This window comes from Aotus nancymaae, unplaced genomic scaffold, assembly GCF_030222135.1.
Source record: "Aotus nancymaae isolate 86718 unplaced genomic scaffold, 86718_ANA_hifiasm-v0.15.2.pri h1tg000067l, whole genome shotgun sequence".
In the NCBI taxonomy this organism is placed as follows: Eukaryota; Metazoa; Chordata; class Mammalia; order Primates; family Aotidae; genus Aotus; species Aotus nancymaae.
The window spans coordinates 32,333,217-32,357,980 of record NW_026988482.1 but is presented as its reverse complement, the minus strand read 5'-3'; the positions used below and the strand labels follow the sequence as shown (position 1 = coordinate 32,357,980).

Below are 24,764 nucleotides of genomic sequence, written 5' to 3'. Positions count from 1 at the left end.
TAAGCTTTGTACAGAGTATTTATAAGGCAACAGCAGAACATTCAAGAGGGAATAACCAGAAGTAGCTGAAAATACAGGTATAGAATTAGTAGGAATGGATTAACAGCAGATAAAGCTAGAAGGGAAACTTGGGATTTAGGGACCAGGGAAGGCATATAAAACAGTTGCTGCTAGGAGCATAACTGAGCAGGGTTCTTAAATCTGAATCACAGGCCCCATACCTAGCTAGCAATTTTCCTTCTTAGGACTAAAGGGTAGAACCCAAGCATCTGCAGTTTTATAAAGCTCTGCAGATAATTCCGATGCGTAGCCTGGGTTGAGAATCCATTTTGAAAATGAACAAAAGAAGACTGCCATGCCATCAGGAAGATTCCCTTAGTTAACCCGATGAATTTGGCACAGTCTGTGCTGAATCAACTTTGTGATTTTCCCCAGCAGCTGGAAAAGTGAAGTTGGTGAGAGTACCTTTGAAATGGCCAATGATGAGCTCCAAAGGAGAGATAAAGGAGCCTAGGGCTAAAGCTACTGAGAAAAAGGGACAAATTTAATGCAAACAAAGACTATACAAATGGTTAGCAAGAGCTTAGTAATAGTAATAGTATCTGGTCTTGAACCGAGCTCCATATATAAGCTTTCAATGTTGACATTGAACATTGTGACACATTGTAAACATTCAACATTGTACCATAATCCTTTGAAGTAGTTAGTAGGATTATGATTCCCATTTTACAGAATGAAAAAATTAAAGACAGGTTAAGGAGGGGTAGTAGGTAACAAACAAGATGATTGCTGATTCCCAATTCTCATGTTGAGCCTCTGGAAATTAGGAGGAAGTTTGTAAATATCTTGAGATAAGGTGGTAGAAACACTTTGGTAAAATGATGGATGGTCCAGGCGTGGCGGCTCATGCTTGTAATTCCAGCACTTTGGGAGGTTGAGGCGGGCGGGTCACCTGTGGTCAGGAGTTCAAGACCAGCCTGGCCAACATGGTGAAACCCTGTCTCTCCTAAAAATACAAAAATTAGCCAGGTGTAGTGGTGTGCACCTGTAATCCCAGCTACTCAGAAGGCTGAGGCAGGAGAATCGCTTGAACCCGGGAGGTGGAGGTTGCAGTGAGCGGAGATCACACCATTGCACTCCCAGCTTGGGCAACAAGAGCAAAACTCTGTATCAAAACAAAAAAAAATGATGGATGAAGATTCATGGGACATTTTAAAATTTATTCAACCAATATGTTCCAGGTTGTGTGTGGAGATTCTACAATGAAGACAGACACACTTCCTACTCTTTCACAGCTTACAATTTAGTGAGGGAGGTAAACACATAAAAGGGATGAATGCAGGGTACAACAGGGGCATGGAGTGGGCACCTCGTCCAGCCCTGAGGATCAAGAAAGGTTTCTAGGCATAGGAAACAGCATGTGCAAGGGCCTGAAGGCCAGGTCTATTATGGGGAGTAAAACTAATTCAGTGCAGTTGGAGCACAAAGCCAAAGGAAGATATACCATTGACTTTTTCTTAATAGGCCCTTTGTTCATAGGGGCTTAACTAAGGAAAAGATATTGGTGACGAAGACCTGAAGTTATAGGCTGACTGAAGTTACATATGTTCATAGAACTAACTGGCCCCAAGCTTTCCAACAGAGGATTACCATAATAATGTGTGACCCAGAAAACTCATTGTTCGAGCAGTTTGTGGATCCAGAAAAAGAGGAGTGGCCAGTGGTTAGGTTGCTAAACCTTGGCTTTCTCACTTCCTTCCTTCCTTTCGTTCAAAAAATCTATTAGAATGTCAGCTCTTTGTTTACAATAGTATTTTATAAATATAGAGCAGCTTATGTGTATATGCTGACCATTGAGTTTTCTCTTTAAAGCCATATACAAGGAAAGTCAAACATCAAAATTAGATTGTTGGTAGGGTCCAATGGCTCAAGCCTTTAATCCCACTACTTTGGGAGGCTGAGGCAGAAGGATTGCTTGAGGCCAGGAGTTCAAGACCAGCCTGGGTAACACAGTGAGGCCCACCTTTGTAAGTTAAAAAAAATTTTTAAAACATTGTTTTAAATTGCTAAGAATATAAGTGACACTAATATGAACTATGTTCAGTGGCATTAGGCTCATGTTACCTTTTTAACAAAATCCTGATACATAAACCCAGTATCTTACATATTATTTTTTTCTGAAATTTTTTACATATATATAAATTAGTTTATATAAATACATAAACTAATAAAAAATCCTACATACTAGGTGATTTTTTAATTACATTTCTAGTAACCTCTCCCTTTTAATTTGGCTCCCTTTTCTCCTCTATTCCTTCCTCCCTCCCACCCACATTCCTAGATGACTCACATTAAAGACCTAGATATAATATATTTCTAATATATATATATTTATAGAGATTGGTGAGTATTTTAAATAATGAAATTATTTAAAACAATTGATTCTATTTTTACTCAACAATATATCCTATAGAAATCCCTGCAATTCACATAATTCTAATTTATTCTTTTTAATACCTATAAAATGGGGAGTTTTAAAATTATGCTTCCATTGTTTTTAGTATGATACACACTGATGCCAAAAAACATCCTTTCATAAATCCTCACAAACTATTTATCATTCACATGTATACGAATGTACTTTATTATAAATATATTCAAAAGCACCATATAGGCTGGGTGTAGTGGCTCATGCCTGTAATCCCAGCACTTTGGGAAGCCAAGGTGGGTGGGTCACCAGAGGTCAGGAGTTTGAGACCAGCCTGACCAATATGGTGAAATCCCGTCTCTACTAATAATACAAAAATTAGCCAGGTATGGTGGCGGGCACCTGTAGTCCCAGCTACTAGGGAGGCTGAGACAGGAGAATTGCTTGAACCTGGGAGGCGGAGGTTGCCGTGAGCCAAGATCATGCCACTGTACTCCAGCCTGGGAGACAAAGCAAGACTCCATCTCAAAAAAAAAAAAAAAAAAAAAAAAACGCATACAAATCCTTCCATAATTTGCTTGAGATAAGGTTTAAAATTTACCTTCATTTATATATGTAAATCTAGTCCATATATTTTCAAAGCTGTATAGTATTTTGTTATTTTTATTCTATTTTACTTAACATTTTTATTTTACTTAGTTTTCTTTTCATCCTGTTTATTTAGAGTTTTTACTAGGGGTAACTCCTAAATTTGAACAAATGCCTTTTCAACATCTCTGGTTATTCAGTGACACAACTATGGTTTCCTACTTTACATGGTCTTCCTACTTTAGTTTGTGGATTATGTTGATAGATTGCCTGATGATATTGAATCATCTTGGCATTTCTGGAATAAACCCTACTTTGTTGTTTATACTAGTTTTATTTCTGAATTTAATTTACTAATATTTTTGTTGGTTTTTTTGAGACAATGGCACAATCAGGGCTCACTGCAGCCTCAACTTCCTGGGTTCAAGTGAAGTGATCCTCCCACCTCAGCCTCTGGAGTAGATGAGACAAGTGCATGCCACCATGCCCACAGCTAATTTAAAAAAATTAGGGGGCAAGTTGGGGGTAGAGACAGGGTCTCCCTATGTTGCCCAGGCTGGTTTGAACTCCTGGGCTCAAGGGATCCTTCCACTTCAGCCTCCCAAAGTGCTGGAATTACAGGTGTGAGCCACTATGTCTGACCTAATAGCTTTTTTTTTTTTTTTAAAGACAAGGTCTGGTTCTGTTGCTCAGGCTAGGATGCAGTGGTGTGGTCATGGCTCACTACAACCTCTGCCTCCCAGGCTCAAGCCATCCTCCAACCCCAGTCTCCCGAGTAGCTGGGACTATAGGAGTGTGCCACCATACCCAGCTGATTCTTGCATTTTTGGTAGAGATGGGGTTTCACCATGTTGCCCAGGCTGGATTCAACCTACTGGGCTCAAGCAATCTGTCTACCTCAGATTCCCAAAGTGCTAGGATTATAGGCATAAGCCACTGTGTCAAGTCCTGGCCTAGTATCTTAATTGAAACTTTTCATTTATTGTTATAAATAAAATTAATTATAGTTTTCTTTTTTGTATCTATATCTTTATCAGATTTTCACATTAATGATATCATAGGTTCTTTAAAGGATTCTGAGAGCTTTCCAGCTTTATGTTTGGAATTACTTAAATAACATAAGGTTTATCTGTTTTTTAAAATAAGATCAAATTTATCTGTAAATCCCTCTGTTTCTGGTTTCTTTTCAATGGTGAATCTTTAATAACTTTTTAGTCTCTTTTTTTAAAAAATCGATTATTCAAATTTTTCCACTTCTTGGGATAATTATGCTAGGAAAACATCAGTTTACTCTATTTTTTTCTTTTCTCTTTGCCATAGGTAGCTATATAAGATTCTCTTAGAATTATTTTAGTATATCCTATATTTGTGTTTTATTTCTCCTTTCTCATTTCTCACCTTGTATATTTTTGCTAGTATTTTCAACTTAATGCAACATGATTTATTAATTACCTTGTTCACAGTTTGTTTTCTTTTTATTAATAAAAAAGCCAGCATCTGGGTTTTCTTTATCCCTTGTAAAATTTTTTGTTACTGTTTCATTAATTTCTGCTTTTTATTTTTCCTCTTCAGCTTCTCTTATTTGTTCTTTTTCTAATTTCTTCTGATTAGTGTCAGATTTCTTAATTGTCTTTCTTCTCTAACACAAATGTAATTTAAGATTACTTTTATCTACTTACTGTATTTTGGCATAAAAGTCTCCTCTCTTTATAATATAGTGTGAAATTTCCCTTTTGATATTTCTTCTTTGATCCAACGGTTTTCTAGTAGTGTTGCATAATTTCAGGAGAATTCTCCAAGTAATACAAAAGCTTATCAAAGCACTGTTTAGCATAGAACAAAAATCTGTATTTTTTTTCTGGTATATCCTTAAATAGGTAGTACTCAACTGGTCACACAGCTGTATCCCAAGAGCCCATGCTTAACAGAAATCAACTTTTTTAAGCCAGTAAGTATCAAAAGAAACAACATTTTAAATGATGAAAGTCTTTTTAAATCTAATCTCCTTAATGTTGGCATAAAAGATAGGTAAAATTTCACAGAAGACTGTAAAAATCTAATGTTACTAAAATAAGATTATACTAAGAACCTTGAATCTCAGGGTCATCTTATTAGGTTTCTATATATAGCATTTTCTAAAGAGTATTCCTCATAGATAGATGGGAAAGAAGAGTGGAAAGGAGTTTGGAAAGAGTTGCATTCAATAATGGCCACCTCCTTGGAAATCTTCATATTTGTTAGCATATTAAAGGCTCTAAGAAGTCCTACTTATCTTAACTAAGTATTCTTTAAATGTATTTTTCATTACTTCTTCCTTTTTATCAATCAACACCTAATAATTCTCTTTGGGAAATGCAAGCCAAAAGACAAACATTCCTTGGAGATAAAGATAATGTAATCAAATTCTCTTCTTCTCTATGGGTTAATGAGCTCAGTTTGCTAAATGACTTGGAGGTGTGATATGGCAATAACAGATTTAGGAGTGTCTATTGTAGCTGTTCCCAGTATAGTCCTATATAAGTTGAATTCTCTTAGTAAGGAGTGTCAATATTTTGCACTAAAATACAAACCTTTCTTTTTTGCTTTACAATTGTAAATGGAAATTCCTAAGATGTTGGCCCTACCCAAATTCAAATATCAAAACCTAACTTTCTGGCCAGGGTGGCTCATGCCTGTAATCCCAGCACTTTGGGAGGCCAAGGCAGACAGGCAGATCACGAAGTCAGGGGATCAAGACCATCCTGGCTAAGACGGTGAAACCTCATTTCTACTAAAAATACAAAAAATTAGCTGGGCATGGTGGTGCATACCTGTAGTCCCAACTACTAGGGAGGCTGAGGCAGGAGAATCACTTGAACCCGGGAGGCGGAGGTTGCCGTGAGCCAAGTTTGCACCACTACACTCCAGCCTGGGCGACAGATCGAGACTCCATCTCAGAAAACAAAAACAAAAAAAAAAAACCTAACTTTCTGAGGAGGCCAGAAAAAAAAAAAAAATTAAAAATCATACTGCTGTTGCAATACCACTGAAAGTATATGCATAAATATGCACGTGAACACACACACACACCAGCATCATCAGCATTATCATCATCATCACCACCATCACCACTTCTACTATGCAAAATGTGAGTCTGGTGACTCTAGCCAGTATCACCAGATCAGAGTATGTTCAGACAAATGAAAGGGAAACTTACCAAATGGTTGCATTGTCCAAATTAAACTAATAAAATGGAACTAAACACTTATGGTTTCTATCCATTTAGTTTTATGATTTAGCTATACAATTTAGTGGGCATAAAGTAGACAGTGAACTAGGCAGAGGCAGGAAGCTTCTGAATTGTAAAAACAAAGATCAATCAACATTTATTTAGCTAAAGAACATTCAGTTTCAAAAATTGTGAGACATTAAATTTTATTTTATACTTGTGATAGCTGCTATTAGCTGCCTACCTCTACTGCCTTTCCATCTTCTTTCTTGCTAAGAGAACTCTAATTTTTGTTTGGGGTAACAATACACACACAACCTGAAGGAATAAATAAAAATTGATTTATGTCAATCACAGATCTTCTTGCTCCCCTTCACTATATTAAGTAACTTTACCAAACTTCTTTGTAGCTGCAGTTAACTATGTATGTAACCTACCCATGTGGCCAGTGAGACCTAAAGAGAAATTTGCTGGCTGGATTCTGCAAAAGATTGTTCTTTCAACATAAAAGACTGCCACACAAGAAGGTCTTTTTGTCCCTGCCTCATCCTCCTTGCTTAGGATACTGGTGTAAGGAAAATGATGCCTGGGGCTTGCAGCCATCATCTTATGACCATGAAGCAACAAGTAAAAGCATGAGAAACTGAGACAGTAAGACCCTGGGTCCCTGATGATATCACTGAGTCAGCTAAACAAATGAACCTATCTGCCTCCAGATCTCTCATTAAGTCTCATTATCAATAACAAATATCCTGTGGTTTAAGCTTGTCCAGATTGGGTATGTTGTCATTGCAGTCAATTGCTTCCTAACTGTGATGAAGAATATAAATTACTAATTAACACCTCAGAATTTAAAATTTTAGAAGAGCAATAGGGAAAGTATAAGACTTTTAACTTTTCACTGCATATAGTGCTGTATTTAAATTGCTTTCATAAGCATGTAAAGTTTTGTAATGTCAAGTAACAGAATAAAAAATTAAATAACCTCTAAAAGATAAGTAATAAAAAAAGTGATCCATACCCGTACCTTTCCGTGTATTCTCTGTCACGTCTACCCCAAACTGGATAATGTCACCGGAAAGAATTTCACATGGTGGACTTTCTTCAGAGCCTCGACTCAATCTCTGGCTATTTATAAAAGTACCATTACTACTTTTAGTGTCTTGAAGATAAAACTGCAACAACAAAAAAAAAGGCCAAATATTAATAATTCGAAATATATTTTTTTAAAAAGTGCTTCCACCTTTGCCAACTACTGCAGGTGAATTTTTCCCTTATTAATTCAAACCACTCATTTCAGCTAAGGTACGCCTTTAACATGTATGAAAGTAGAATCCTAAAACTAGGTGATTTAAAATTCAGCTATGCAAAGTGGTATAACCTCTTTGGAAAAGTGTTTCTCAGGTCCTCAAAATGTTAAACATAAAGTTAGTATACGACTCAGCAATTGCACTCCTAAGTATATATCCAAGAGAACTAAAAACGTATGTCCCCACAAAAACTTCTACACAAATATTAGCATTATTCGTAACAGCCAAAAAGGGAAAATAATCCAACTATCCATCAACTGATGGACAAATAAACAAATGTGGAAGACATTCATATAACTGAATATTATTTGGCAATAAAGGGGTGAAATATTGATAACATGCTACATACAACATGAATGAACGTTTAAAACATTATGTGAAGTAAAAGAAGTCAGTTACAAAAGATCGATGTATTATAATGATACAATTTATATGAAACATCCAGAATAGGCAAAGCTATACAGACAAAAAGCACGAGTGCTTACAAAAGGCTGAGGTGACAGGTAGGAATGGGGAATGAGTACTAATGGGTACAAGGTTTCTTCTTGAGATAATGAAAACATTCTAAAATTAGTGGTGATGGCTGCATAACTCTGTGAATATACTATACTCAAATCACTGAATTGTACACTTTAGAAGGTAAATTTTATAGTATATTAATTATATGTGAATATAGCTATTATTTTTTAAAGGGAGAGAAAGGCCAGCTAGACAAAATTCTATCTTTCCATCTCACTGTTACTAGGATGTCTGGGTTAAATCAAATAAAGCATTTTTTATTGCATAGGCAAAGGCAAATGGTTTAGGTAATGCCTATAATTAATAGCTATCAATTACCTAAAACAACTTGATATCAGGACTAATATATCTCACTAAATTCTTTGTGACAAAGCAGATTTGAGACACTAGAAAAATACTGGAATCAACTCTAAAGGTGCCAACTTTCTGGCCTACCAAATTTGCTTTTCATCACTTGGGTAACCCTCCCTCTTTAAAAACGGAAAGGATAGCAGGAGGCACTGGAAGCCTACCTATTTATCACTTAAAAATCCTTAAAAAAATGTCAGCCTAAGGAAGAAAAGTAAGACACCTAATACATTATATATCAAAATACTTTTGCCATTAGGCCCTCACTTAATATTAAAGCTATGATAAAGCTATCAGTACTTTAGGCCAAGTGCAGTGGCATCACTTGAGGTCAGGGGTTCGAGACCAGACTGGCCAACATGGTGGCACGCGCCTGTAATCCCAGCTACCCAGGAGGCTGAGGCAGAAGAATCGCTTGAACCCAGGAGGCGGAGGTTGCAGTGAGCCGAGATCGTGCCCCTGCACTCCAGCTGGACTATAGATTGAGACTCTGTCTCAAAAGCAAACAAAAAAAGATATTACTACTTTCATTTATAAATGAGAAAAGTGAGATGCAGGCAGATTAAGTATCTTTCTAAAAGTCAAAGAACTGGGGAACAGAGAGGCAAGGGTTCAAATAAGAAAATTAAAAGGGCCATTTTTTTCCTCATTACTTCACACCAACCTTTATGTTTAATTTATCCTTCAACCCTCCTACAGCTCTCTTCCAAAATAAAAGACAACTAAAGACTAAGATGCAATTTGCAGAAAAATGTTCAAATGACATTTCATTTCAAATTCTTAGCTGACAATTTAAAGGCCACCAGGCTGTCTATAAATTACTTATTCTCTGCTTATAATTCAAAATAGACCAACTGTTACTTTGATTAGCAGTTTGTATATTTAATTACAGACCATTAAGAAAATTATGTTGATATTTTAAATACATTTGAAACTTACAAGACTTAACATTACACCCAGGGATATAAGGACGAACAATACTTTCAAGTAGGAATATTTACCCTCAAAACTTTTTCTACATTGGAATTTTTTTTTTTTTTTAATAAAGACAGGGTTTCACCATGTTGGTCAGGCTGGTCTTGAACTCCCAACCTTAGGTGATCCGCCTGCCTTGGCCTCCAAATTGCTTGGATTACAGGTGTGAGCCACCACGCCCGGCCTCTACATTGGAATTTAATGTGACATTGTATAAGAGTTGTTTTTTTTCCCAATAAATATATTCTTGGGAAATGTGGTAATATCTGGATTCTGGTCTGGCTATTTTCAGTAATATATGTCTGGACAAGTTAAATAAGGAGATTACATAATATTTACAGTAGTTTTCAATACATTTGCGGGTTATTAAGTCAATTTAGTGAGTTGCAACTAGCATTTTTAAAAAAACATAAAATGGAACAGAATAAAAATAAAGAATACATGAAATAAGGTTCAGTACTGTTTAGCAACACTTTGTTAAAAAGCAAAAAGAAATATATTATGTATGTATACACACAATATATATGTATGTATCAATAACTCATGTTTGTAGCTCTTATGTAACTCTAAAATGACAACATATTTTCAAATTTAAAAGATTTTACATCAGGGCCTAGACACAGTGGCTCATGCCTGTCATCTCAGCACTTCAGGAGGCCAAGGCAGGAGAATCACTTGAGCCCAGGAGTTCAAGACCAGCCTGGGCAGCAAAGTGACACCCCCATCCCTACAAAAGTTACAAAGAATCAGCTGGGCATGGTGATACAGGCCTGTAGTCCCAGCTACTCGAGAGGCTGAGCTGGGAGAATAGCTTGAGCCCTGGGAGGTCGAGGTTGCAGTGAGCCATAATCACACTACTATACTCCAGCCTGGGCAACAGCATGAACCCCTGTCTCAAAAAAAATTTTTTTTTCTTACATCAATATTAACCCAGGTTCTTTTCATTTTGACATGTCTATATTACTGTCCAAAGCATACCATAGTACCTTCGGCCTCCATTTAGCTTGAACATATAATTTACATTAGTTGCTTATTCTGCTTTCAACCTCTTAATGGCTTTCAAACACCTTAAAATAAAATCCAAAGTCCTTACTATTGTAGCCCTACAGGATCTCATCCTGGTTCCCTCACAATTTAATCACTCCCACTCTTCCTTCTGCATCCTTTTCAGTCACACTAACTTTTCCATTCATGCCCCCAACCCTCTGTACTTGTATACAGCTAGAGCATGTTAGTTTAGTTCTCTATGAAAATATTTTCAGTTATATAATTTAACCTTTTGCCCTTGGCTGTTTTTAAAGATTGATATAAAAAATAATGATTCTGTACCTGCTATAAAACAATTTACCATTATTTAGTCTACATTATGTATAGAAGCTATAGCTATTCTATTTACCATCAGGTTAGGTTTCTAAAGGTATAAAAACATTAAACTGGGCCAGGCACGGTGGTTCACACCTGTAATCCCAGAACTTTGGGAGGTCAAAGTGGGTGGATGACCTGAGGTCAGGAGTTCGAGACTAGCCTGGCCAACATGGTGCAACCCCATCTCTACTAAAAATACAAAAAATTAGCTGGGCATGGTGATGTGTGCTTGTTATCCCAGCTACTTGGAGTGGGAGGCTGAGACAGGAGAATCGTTTGAACCGGAGAGGCAGAGGTTGCAGTGAGCTGAGATGGTGCCGTTGCAGTGAGCTGAGATGGTGCCACTGCACTCCAGCCTGGGCGACAGAGACTCTGTCTCTAAATAAATAAATAAATAAATAAATAAATAAATGTTAAACTGTTTGCAAGAGCCTAGAAAGGGACTATACTTATAGTCCCTGGGTACATTTCTAGCAAATAGATATATTACTTGATCCTTTGTCAAATTCAAACCAGATACATCCTCTCCTCTACGCTGATAAACCTTCTTCTATCAGGCTTTTATTCTCGCCCCTTAAAAGAAGTAAGTTTTGACCACATTAAAAAAAAATAAAGAATCTGTTGAAGCCTTAACTACCTTTCTTTCCCAGTAGCCTAAGGAATGTCCTAGAAGCTCTAGTGTTTGCATTAGCCACCAGACATTCACTTTGATGTTGAACAGTTGAGTAAGGAGCTCTGCATTAAAAAACCCTGTGTGGCCTGTGGGAAAAGTTCAAAAGAAGCACTTTCATTGTTTTAAGGTTTTAATTCTTTGATCAACTCCTTGCTTTCCCTGAATAAATTTTAAGTTCCCAACAATCAGGCATTGATGGTTACCCCGCCTCATCAGTCACTTTTCCTTGTCTCTTGCTGATTATCTTCAATGACACAAGAACAGCACTTTACAGGTTGCACAATTTGCTCTTTGGTCTTCAGAAAGTTCCTGCTGTAGATTAATACTTTCCACAAATACACGCATTTTGCATCACTTTCAACTTTGCTACAATCTGTAAATATTTTCATTTCCACTATAATGATACAGTGATTTTTTAAAACTATTTCTACATCGATAGGTTTTGCAATATCTAAACACAAACAGATTAATAGCACATTTGAACTAAAGTTTCAGAACAAAGCACAAATATAGTAGACAAACCACAGGCCAGGGGTCACAAACTGTAAGTCCACACAGGAGAGTTTTTAAGATATGAATGTAGAATGGATTCAAGGTAGATGACAGATACTGCAACAAAGATTTTTAATCTCCCTGAATCACCACCTAAAATCAGAGTGACTAAGATAACAAAACCAAAATCCCATGGGTAACATTTGCAACAAAAGTAGGTTACACAGTAGCCATACAAACCCCAAAATAAGACTGGGGAAGACTACCAAGAGCCACAAGACCTGCATGGAATCAGCATCTGTGCAGAAGGATACATCAGGAAACAAAGGGGGCATTCGGGGGACTTGAGACAATACCAAAAGAGCTATTAGGTATTCACTGGACAGTAGAGAGGTCAATTGAAGAAGAGAAGCTGGAAAAGGGAATGGTTTGACTCAGTCCAATAACAAGTGCGTGCAAGGTAAGCTCCTAAAAAGGCTGGAACAGTCTGAGCCATATATATATTTTTAAAACCAACCTATCAATCAAAGCTACCTTCCAGCATAGGGCTCCAAACTGAGGGAAAGCTGCTGGGAGTGGAACCAAAATTGAGCAGAACAGGGACAATAGAGACAAGGAAAGAAAGGTTCAGATATAAGCGGCAAAGGGGAAAGGAAGCCACCATATTTTTAAACATTTTACAAAAACAACAGAAGAGGGAGCTCTCTGAATTAGAAAAGTTATCCTGAACCATGATCCCTTTTTAAAGTTGGGAAAACTAATTTCATATAAAAATGAGCAACAGAAACGTATCAAGGTCACATCCCATACAGTTATTTTAAGAAAAAAGAGAATAAGGAGCAGAATAATATCTTCACAGATAATGAAAAACAGACCTCTGGAACATATCAAAACTGTAAACTTCTATTTCAAAACAAGCTAAAAGACATAAAAATTCAAGACATGAAAGAGCAAAATAAATCACAATTATGCAACTCAAGAAAAGATAAAATAACTCAAAAAAATTCATTTTAGAAATGAATACAAATTAGAAGGATCACAAGAGTGACTAAATATAACAAATAATGCCTTAAAGTAAATCAAAGGTAAAAAGGGTAAATATTTTTTTAACTGTAAAGTATGAAGAAAGTAGCATCAGCAAAATGCCAGAGTAGGCAGCTCCAAGCTTCTGTCTCCCCACAGAAACACTGAAAACAAGCAGAAACTATCAGAACCAAGCTTGTTAAAACTCTGGAAAACAGTCAAAGCTTTACAGCAACCAAGTAAACACTGAATCAAGTAAAAGGCAACTAAAATATAGTAGGAAAGCTTTGTGGCATTACTTACCCTAGTCCCATCCCCCTCTCCAAAACAAAATAAGCAATCAGCCTGAATTCCCAGCGTGGGACACCCTGGTATCTGGTTCCAGAGGGAGCAGAGCAGACCTTAATCACAAATTATTTTGTCTAATTTTCAACTGCTGGGGGCTATATGAAGGATGGTGCAAAGCTTTCAACTTTGTTTTGCCTAACTCAGAACCCATCCAAGCTGGAAAAGTGACTGGCATTGCTTCATAAGTGAGATTTACCCCAAGTGGTTCAACTTTAAAAATATATTTTATATCATAAAAGTATTTAAATGGCCCACATTTGTAGAAAAGGGAAAAAAAAACACAATCATCTCAATGCAGAAAAGGCATTTGATGAAATATAACATCTTTTCATGATAAAAGCACTCAGAAAGCTAAGATTAGAAGGGAACTTCCTCAACATGATAAAGGGCATTTATAAAAAACCCACAGCTAACATGATACTCAATAGTAAAAGACTGAAAGCATTCCCTTCAGATCAAGAACAAGACAAGGATGCCGACTTTCACCACTGCTATTGAACAGTGTACTAGAAGTTTCTTGTCTAGAGACAAGAAAAAGAAAAAAAAAAGCATCAAAATGAGAAATAAAGAAGTAAACTATGTTTATTCACAGGTGACATGATCCTATATATAGAAAATCCCATAGAATCCACAAGAAAACTATGAGTTTGTAAACAAATCCAGCAAATTCAGTTTACAAGATTAACACACAAAAAACAATGTTTCTACATACCAGCAATGAATAATCCAAAAAGGAAATTAAGAAGGCAATTCCATTTCCATCTAGAAGAATAAAATACCTATGAAAAAATTTAACTGAGGATGCAAAAGACTTTTACATTTAAAAACTGTAAAATATTGCTGAAAGATATTAAAGACAGTCTAAATAAATATAAAGATGTCCCCATGTTCAGGGATTGGAAGACTTAATATGTGAAGGTATCAATATTATCTAAAACAATCCACAGATCCAGCAAAATCCCTATCAAAATTCCAATGACTACCTTTTCTGCGGAAATGGAAAAGTCAACCCTAAAATTCATACGGAAATTTTAAGGGACTTTGAGTAGGCAAAATAATCTTGAGAAAGAAGAACAAAGTTGGAAGATGCATATTTCCTGAATTCAAAACTTACTACAGAGCTACAGTAATCAAAACACTGTGGTACTGGCAAATGGACAGATATAAAGACCAAGGGAATAGAATCTAGAGTCCAGAAATAAATCCAAACATCTACAGCCTAGTGAATTTCAAAGCCCATTCAATGAGAAAAGAATCGTCTTTTCAATAAATGATGCTGGGACAACTGGACAGACACAAGCAAAAGAATAAAATTGGACCCCTGCCTCAAACCATACACAAAAATGAACTCAAAATAAATCAAAGAGTTAAATATAAAATCTAAAACCATAAAATTCTTTTCAGTAATTATTTCTTTGACTGTTTTTTCTGTCTCTTTCTCTCTCTCCTTCTAGGATTACCACAATGTATATGTTGGTAAGCTTGATGTCTTCTCATAAGTCTAGGGTATGTTCATTTCTCTTCAAATTTTCTCTCTGCTCCTCAGACATGGTAATTTCAATTGCCTTGTCTTCAAGTTTATTGATTCTTTCTTCTGCCTGTTCAAATCTTCCATTGAACTTTCTACTGAACTATATTTTTAATAATTTTCATCTCTCTACATGTTTCCCATTCATACATTGTTCTCCTGATTTCCTTTAGTTCTTTGACCATGATTTCCTTCAGCTCTTTGGGTATATTTAAGATAAAGTTTTTGTCTGGTAAGTCCAATGTCTGCACTTTCCCAAGGATGCTTTCTGTCCATTTTTCCCCCCAGTAACGGGCCATACTTTCTTCTTTCTTTGTATGCTTTTTAATTTTTTGGATATTTTGAATATTGTAATGTGGTAACTGGAAATCAGGCTCCCTTTTCTCCCCAGGATTGCTATTGTTACTTGATGAGGGTGGCACTCAGCCATTTGTTTATTTTCCAGCGTATTCTTGGCAAGGATTATACTCCTTGCCATATGCAGTAACTGAAGTCTCTGTTATCTCTGCAGTCATCCAGTGACCTAACACAGATTTCCTTAAATGCCTGGATCCAATAAGAAAAGGAGTTCAAGGGAATGTTCTGTCTCTTTAAATCTTAAATAGCTAATGCCAAGTAAGTCACTTCAGCTTGTGGGGGTTGAAACAGCTGGCACCTTAGCAATTAAAAATAGCAATCATAATACACAATCCCAATTTTTAAAGGTCCCAAATGCCCACCCAGGGACCACAAGTCACACCAGGAACACAGGCAACCATCATTTGGCTGCTACAGGATTAAGAGATGGGAGACGGTAGCTACTATGCCAAACACCAAAACAATGAAATTCTTTGAAACTTACCAGCCTCTTTCCTCATCAAGTACTCCCTTGAATGCTGCAAGTGTTCTACTAGACTCCAGAGTTCCAAAACAGTTGCTTCAGACAGTTGACGCCAGCTCAATAGTTCTTTAGGTGAAGGAATCAATTTAGAGATTCCTACTCTACTTTTTTCCGTGGCATCAGATTAAGAAACTGAGTGCCATGGCCTCGCAACTATCACAGATTTAACACTGTTATTCCTACAAAATTTCCACACTGCTTTTCTTCCCTACTTAGACTAAACACTCTCTGGTCTTTGATTCCAAACTTATGAAATTCCATTTCATTTATGAAGACTTCCCGAAGCAATTAGAATACATAGAGCCAATTTCAATTCTACCTCCATCATTAGGCAATCACTTAGTCTGTAACATTTAGTTGGCACCCATCTTGGAGAGACTGCACATCCATAAAATCATATGGAGAGCAACCCTAAACTGAGAATAAATTAAGAGAGTGTGAATTAAGTACCAAAATCCTGAGAGGCTGGTGGGAAATACAGTTAGGCATAATCAGTTGCTAAGGAAGCATTTATGAGTGAGGGTGGTAATCAGAATGAAAAGGCAAGGAGAAAGAGGAGGAGGAGGAGGAGGAAAAGGTATTGCAGCAAATTTATATATAGCTAAGGCCCCCAGAGGGTAACAAAAACTAAATAAAGGAACAAGTGGGAAATGCAAGATACAGCTGTAAAGAGAGGGCCTTTGGCACTGGACTAAGAAGTTGTGATTTCTTAAGACAGAAGGCACACTGACAGAGTTGATGAAAACAATGTTATAGGGAGATTAATCCAACAGCTCTGATGATCTAGCAGCTGTGTGTAGGATGAACAGCAGTGGGAGTCACTAGAAATAAGGAGATACACGATTTGTTCACTTTTGCCACCAACAATTTAGTTGCTGCTTAGAGTATACAAACTTAGTTTTTATATGCATGTTCAACATTAATTAATTTATTTATATAAGCTTTCTGGCTTCCTGACTAACAAAGCATCACACATTTCAGAGGCTGGATTTTTTACTTGTACCACTGAAGGAGGAAATAAGAAGCTTTATTCATATTCTATAGGAAAATATATAGAGAAGTGGTTAAATGTTTTCACCAAAACGAAATCTCACGTGTAAACTAGAATGAAACTTGTCAACATATTATCCGAAGGTCTTAAATTATGTTAATTTGCTAAGATTTTTTTCCTCCTAGTGATAGTCTAGATATGTTCATTGCATAATAAATCTTTCTTTTGGGGCCAGCTCACAAGGAAAAGTGGAGAAAGAAAAACTTTCTATGTGGGAACTGAGATAGGTCTCTATATGGGAACTTAGATAAGATTATGAAAGAAGTAGGGAAGGTGGGAAAGATAAATTTTTAAAAGTGTAATCAAAACAGTATAAAGCATATAAAACACAGCTAGAATTATATCTTTCTTCAAACAATCCTTCACTGAGAATTCAGGACAAAGTAAATTAGATTTCTGAATCTCAGAAAGACACAAACAGATCATCAGTATATTACAGTTCTGAGAGATGGGGGGGTTACTGAAAGCCTACACTAAATTCTAATTTGGCAGTGATTAACCTATTTCCCAAACCCCCAAAACTGATGGGCTGACAAGAAAATTCTGATTATTTTTTTCCACTTGAGGTGTGTTAATCACAGCAAAAAAAAAGCAGCTGAGTTGAGGCTCCTATTTAACTGATAGTAAAGAACAGATAGTGATCTCAAACTCAATCGTTTAGAGATCAAAATGTCTCTAATTATCTCAAAGTATATCAAAATTATTAATACCAATATTTAAAATACATATTTTATCCAAATGTCATGTATTTTAACATATTAGGAATAGAACAAGGGGATATTGTGATATTTTAAATATGCAACACTCTCACTACACTTTGTAGGTCATGATTTTCCTCACAAAATGTTAAACCATCCTGAGGTCAGCAGAAACAACAACAACAAAATAATTGCACCACTACTCTTTTATTTCTGTTAAAAACCCTCACACAGACTAGACACACTGACTCACACCTGTAATCCCAGTGCTTTGAGAGGTGGAGGGGAAGCATCGCTTGAGCCAGGGAGTTAAAGACCAGCCTGAGCAACATGGTGAGACCTTGTCTTCACAAAAAATCCAAAAACTGCCTGGGTGTGGTGGTGTGTACCTGTGGTCCCATCTACCTGGGGGTCTGAGGCAGGAGGATCACTTGAGTCTAGGAGTTTGAAGCTGCAGTGAGCTATGATGCACCACTGCACTCCAAACTTGTGACAGAGTGAGACCCTGTCTCAAAACAAAGACAACAACAAAAACAACACCTTCCTTATAGAATAACAGCCTTGTTTGCCACAAAAGGAAATAATTGTGATCACATTTTCGGGAAATAAAGAACAAGGTCACTATGTTTAAAACCTTATAAACTGTTTAATAATGTATACAATGGGCTCCATCTAAGGAGAGTTGATATTGATCTATATAGTCATTAAGAGGAAGGAGAGAAACTAAAAGAAAAAAATTTCCATTAAAGACAGGTAAAATTGGAAAATCACAGGAATATGGAATCTTATTGGGGGGGAACCTGCCCACACATAAAGAATTGATTTATTTGGAAAACAAATTCAGTGGAAAATGTTAAAAGACACAAATAGTACACCTGCCCAAAAAAGAACATTCATAGATTTTTAAAATGCTTTAAATTTATAAGGTAATGAAAATAATAATGATGGTCTTTTCATTCTTTAGGCACAATCATTCAAGTTGGCATAAAACTTTGTTTAAAACATCTTAGTCTTTACTCATATTTCTTCATTTTTAGCGATAGTTAATTCTTTGAGAGATTTATCTCCTCAAGGCTTTGACAATTTAGACATCCACAGGTAAGTTCTTTAAAAATTAAAATAATTCTACTTTGAAAGACAAAGCAAAGTTTCTGGGGACCATAAGTGAATTAATGAAAATAGTAACAATGCAATTTATGAAACAGTCATTTTGTCTGAGATGGGAAATGATTATCTGGAAGAAGGAAAATAAACCTCTTACATGAGTTTAGTACAGAATTTCCCATTTATCTGCTGCCACATGATTCAGATGTTCAAACAATAGTCTACTTCCAATACCTCTCATGATATCCAGCACTTTTCAGAATGAATAATGCTCCCAATTAAGAATCACTAATTCTTTTAAAATTTTGAACTGAAATATAGTAATAGAAAGTATCACATTCAAATTCTACCTCTTTTATGACTTAAACATAAGGCCTTAGACATTTTTCCCTAGAAAGTTTTCGGAGCCAAAGTCTATGAAGTTTATTTTAAAAGCATTGTTGATTTATTTCACTACTATCAAAGGTAACATCACTTACATCCAGAATTCAGGCATACAGAAGTTTTTTTTTTTTTTTTTTTTTTTTTTCGAGATGGAGTTTCACTCTTGTTATCCAGGCTGGAGTGCAATGGCGCGATCTCGGCTCACCGCAACCTCTGCCTCCTGGGTTCAGGCAATTCTCCTGCCTCAGCCTCCTGAGTAGCTGGGATTACAGGCACGCGCCACTATGCCCAGCTAATTTTTTGTATTTTTAGTAGAGATGGGGTTTCACCATGTTGACCAGGATGGTCTCGATCTCTTGACCTCGTGATCCACCCGCCTCGGCCTCCCAAAGTGCTGGGATTATAGGCTTGAGCCACTGCGCCCGGCCTATACAGAAGTTTTAACAACAGAAAGTAAGGCCAAAGAATTACTCTACAGAGACAAAAGGGTACCACATAATTTATAATAATCACTGCCAGTTTTTCAGTGCTTACCATGGGTTTGGATAAACTACTCTGCATGCATTTCTTCACTTAATTTATTTAACAACCTTATGAGGCAGATGCTGTATTATCCCTATACTTCAGGTAAAAAAAATCAGGACTATGGCCAGGTGCAGTGGCTCATGCCTGTAATCCCAACACTTTGGAAGGCAGAGGCAGGCAATCACCTCAGGTCGGGAGTTTGAGACCGGCCTGATCAACATGAAAAAACCCTGACTTTACTGAAAATACAAAATAAGCCAGGCGTGGTGGCACATGCCTGTAATCCCAGCTACTCGGGAGGCTGAGGCAAGATAATCACTTGAACCCAGGAGGTGGAGGTTGCAGTAAGCCAAGACCGGGCCACTGCACTCCAGCCTGGGCAATAACAGCGAAACTCTGTCTCAAAAAAAAAAAAAAAAAAGAAATCAGAACTAAAAGAGTAACTTGCCAAAGGGTCTCCTAAGCTAGTAAACTTTTGATCTCAACCATTCTACTATACTACTTAATGTTTATCTGGCAATTTTATATCCACTATCTCTACTATTTCTCCAGACCTCCTATAAAACAGGAATAATTTTGTTCATTTTATAAAAATCAGTAAATTTAGGCTGACAAACCAAGTGACCCATCTATAGTCACAATGATAAAAATAGTAAAACAGCAATCAGACCTTCAGACACCAAATTATCAGGAAAGGTAAGCTTTTTAAAATTTCTTTCAGAAATTCATTCACTACCTGCTACCACCTATTTGAAACAAAATCATAATAAATTGGGTTTTCCAGTTTCTGTGTACCATGACAGAGTAGAAGGGAACTAGCTTTTGCTTATGATAGGGACTATGCTAGGTACTTTACATATACTACCTCATCTAAACTTCAGAACACTATGAAATAAGCAGCATCCCACATGAGCAGAGTGAGGAGTTAAAATATAAGTCCAAAGATTATACAGAAAGAACAGCAAACAAGGCCTGTTAGACTCCTCATGAATATGGCAAATTCTTTGAAGATTGGGATATCCCCAGCCCTAAACAAAATGCCTTCTGAGCAGAAACCAAATAAATATTTTAAATAAATATTACGTGATTGTAACATCTACAACCTAGACTCATCTCATCATTTATCCATCATTTCCTGAGTATCTCTTAACAGAAATTAGGTTAGCAGCCACTAATAATATAATGGACTTGTGACCATGAGAAATAACTTACAGTAAGTTCCCAATAATGGTAATAATACTATCAGTGATAATAAATAATATCAGTAACACCTCAGGACATCTAATGTGTCACCAATTCCTATGATTTCTAATTCAGTAAAATCTCTCAATTCCATAATGCCTTTCCCTTCCAATTACAGTTCCTCTTACTCAGGACCCTAACGATTGCCAAGATAATTACACACTATACACCCTCCATACTGATGCTAGACTTATTTCCTAAAACACAAACCTGATCACATTGTTTCACTTTAGGACTGCTGACCCTTTGTTGCCTTCAAAATCAAGTCTAAGAGCTGTGACTTTCAAAGTCTTTTAAAATGACCCTAATCACCCTATCTAACCTAATCTTCCTCTTTTCCTCAAAGTACTATCCATTCCCCCTTGCTTAACTACTAGCAGTCCCCTGTACAAGCCTCAGACCTCTGTGTCTTTCCTTATGCTTTAGAAAAAGCATAAGTCTCCTTTTCTTTCTAAAGTTCAGTTTAAACATCTTAACAAATAAGATTTCTTTCAGATAACATTTCTCACTAAATAAACACTTGCCCCTAACTAAATCAGAGACTCGGGCTTTATTCCAAGTTAAGCAACTAACTCTCAAACCTCTATTTCCAAACCACATTTTGAGTAGCACTATATAATCTGATCTTTTCCATATAACATTCATTTCCTGTCAGTAAATTCCAAAAGGCACAAGTCACAAATGACTTTTCAAAATGTAGAAGCAATAAATGATATAATTCATACTCCAAAATGGAAGCTATTAAGTTTTAATTTAACATAAAATAGGCCTAACTGTATTACATGCAAATAACAGATGCTATATGGAGCAGAGCATATATTAAAGGTTTAAATTTGGCTGGGTGCAGTGGCTCATGCCTGTAATCCCAGGATTTTGGGAGGCCAAGGTGCGTGGATCACTTGAGGCCAAGAGTTCGAGATCAACCCGGCCAAAATGAAGAAACCCCATCTCTACTAAAACTACAAAAATTAGCCAGTCATGGGAGCATGCACCTGTAGTCCCAGATGCTTGGGAGGCTGAGGCAGGAGAATAGCTTGAACCTGGGAGGCGGAGGTTGCAGTTAGCTAAGATGGCATCACTGCACTCCAGACTGGGTGACAAAGCAAGATTCAAAAAAAAAAAAAAAATGTTTAAACTCAAGCTCTATCACCTTCTAACTTACTGTGTGACCATGAGCAACCTACTCAACCTCTTTGAGCCTACCTTTATCTAAATCAAGGATAGCATCGGTACCTACCTTAGAATTTTTGTTGTAAAGGTTAAAGGATATAAAGCATTTAGCACGGTATTTGTACTAGTAACTACTAAACATTATTAAGCTCATAGAATATGTGTAAATACATAATCACTTAGATTTTCTTCAGCTAGGGAACTGATCAGGACTTTCCTTTATTGGTTAAGGTTCTTAAAAATAAGGCTCTTTGACAATTAATTACTTAAACAGCTGATAGAGATACAAAAAGGCTGTTGCAAGTGGCTCACACCTGTAACCCCAGCACTTTGGGATGCTGAGTTGGGAGGATTATCTGAGCCCAGGAGTTCAAGATCAGCCTGGGCAAGATGGTAAGATCCTGTCTCTAATTTTTAAAAAAGGCAGATACAAATAGATCAGTAACAGCTGAACTCATATATACAGGTGTTAAACATATAATATTTTATGGTTATTATCAGAATATGGTGATAATAAATGGTTATCATAAATAACCATATTTATAATACTCACGATAATATTCATGTGTGATGTGGGCAATGGTGTACTACTGCACAGAAGGAAGTTGCTAAGCCTTTGCCTCACAGCATGGACTGAAAACCAATTATAACAAATACAAAACACTGTGATATGGATTAGGGCAGTGGTCCTTAATCCATAGTTAGTATTGGTATTAGTCTGTGACCTGTTAGGAAATGGGCCACACAACAGGAAGTGAGCAGAGGGTGATTGAACATTACCACATGAGCTCCACCTCCTGTTAGATCAGTGGCGGCATTAGATTCTCATAGAAGCACAAACCCTACTGTGAACGATGCATGTGAGGGATCTAACTCTGCACATCTAATGCCTGATGACCTGAGGTGTAACAGATTCATCCTGAAACCATCCCCTGCCTACCATCTACGGAAAAAATGTTTTCCATGAAACCAGTCCCTGGTGCCAAAAAGGTTGGAGATCGCTGAATTAGGGGATCCTGAAGTTTTGGGGGTTTTTTGAGACAGAGTTGCTCTGTCACCCACGTTGGAGTACAGTGGGTGATCACAGCTCACTGCAGCCTTAACCCCTAAGCTCAAGAGATCCTCCCACCACAGCCTCCAGAGTAGCTGGGACTACAGGCATGAGCCACTACACCCAGCTAATTGTTTTGTTTTGTTTTTGTAGAGACAAGGCCTCACTTTGTTGCCCAGGCTGATCTGGCCTCAAGTGATTCTCCTGCTCCGGCCTCCCAAAGTCTTGGGATTACAGGTGTGAGTCATTGCACCCAGCCCTAAGTAAAGTTATATCAAGAGGAAATTTCTAGTCAGCTCTCATGTATATGTAAGTATGCTTAGAATATATTATACAGACTAGGTTAACAATCTATAACTATTCAATTAACAGTGTGAACCAGTTTATTAATAAATTAAGCTAAATAGTATTTAGCAGATGTCATAATTCCATTTCTAAATCAGGGTCCTACTGTACTTCTGGCCCTAAGTAACAGGGCTGGAAACCCAGTCAAGCCACAGAGTAATGCTCAGAGGGCTGGGCGCAGTGGTTCACACCTGTAATCTCAGGAATTTGGGAGGTTGAGTGGGCTCACTGCTTGAGTTCAGGAGTTTAAGACCAGCCTGGGCAACAAAGTGAGACCTTATCTCTACAAAAAAAATCAAAAAATGAGGCAGGAGGACCACTTGAGCCCAGGTGATTGAAGCTGCAAGGATCCATGATCGTGTCACTGAACTCCTGCCTAGGCGACAGAGATGGACGGATGAAAGGAAGGCAGGCAGGCAACTGAAGGGCATTCTGGGATGGGTTCAACCCTAGAAAGAGGGGCTCATGACTTGGAAAGTATGGCAGGGGGAAAAAAATAAGATAAAATAGGAAAAGAAAAAAATAATGCTTATAGACGGTCATACATAACCCATTCTGTTCAAAACTCAAAATGCTACTTGGGACACCCTTTAAGGAAAAAGGTCTTTCCATTACACCTTCCTATAGTATTTGAAACTTCCATTTAAAAAAAAAAAAAAAAAGACATATATGGGTAGGTACAAATAGGCACCTGACTCCAAAACTCTCAAGAGACTTAAAAGTTCAGGAAGATTGGCAACTAAAAAGCAGTTCAATATAAGCTTGACAAAGACTAAGACTAGTGATAATTAGCTCTGGCAAGAATGTAGAGCAAACAACATTTTCACATACATCATCTCTCAGTATCCATGGAGAGGACTGACACCAAATCCAAGGATATTCAAGACCCTTTTATCAAATTATATAGTAGTTGCATAACACCTACACACATCCGTCTATATACTTTAAATCATCTCTAGACTACTTAGAATATCTAATGCAAATACTACATAAATAGTTGTTATAATGTATTGTTTAGAGAATGACAAAAAGAAAATTCTGTACATTTTCAGTATAAATGCAACCATCCTTTCTTTCTCCAAATATTTTCTATCCAAAATTGGCTGAATCCAGGGACGTGTAACCCATGGATACAGAAGGCCCACTGTCCTGGACATTAGAGTATAAACTGATACACTTTTTTGGAAAATGGTTCAGCAATATCTATTAAAATTTTGAAAGCTTATATCCGCCTGGGTATGGTGGCTTGTAATCCCAGCACTTTGGGAGGATCTCTTGAGTCTAGGAGTTCAAGACCAGCCTAGTCAACATGGTAAAACCCCACTCTACTAAAAATACAAAAATTAGCCAGGCATGGTGGCAGATGCCTGTAATCCCAGCTGCTCAGGAGGCTGAGGCAAGAGAATCACTTAAACCTGGGAGGCATAGGTTGCAGTGAGCCAAGATCACACCACTGCACTTCAGCCTGGGCAACAGAGCATGACTCTGTCTCAAAAAAAAAAAAAAAAA

The 24,764-nt window shown here is 37.1% G+C and overlaps 1 protein-coding gene across 37 annotated transcripts in view; it reads right to left on the bottom strand.

Annotated features, from left to right (window-relative positions):
* SLMAP (sarcolemma associated protein) overlaps positions 1 to 24,764 on the bottom strand; it is a 181,898-nt gene that overhangs the window by 101,933 nt on the left and 55,201 nt on the right. For 21 of the 37 annotated variants that reach the window (XM_064367241.1, XM_012462777.3, XM_064367249.1 and 18 more), the window contains one exon: positions 7,252 to 7,399. In XM_064367241.1, coding sequence (XP_064223311.1) covers positions 7,252 to 7,399 — 148 coding nt within the window. Of the gene's footprint in view, positions 1 to 7,245; positions 7,400 to 24,764 lie in introns of all 37 variants that reach the window. The other 16 variants (XM_021672398.2, XM_012462788.3, XM_021672397.2 and 13 more) reach the window with 1 other exon arrangement.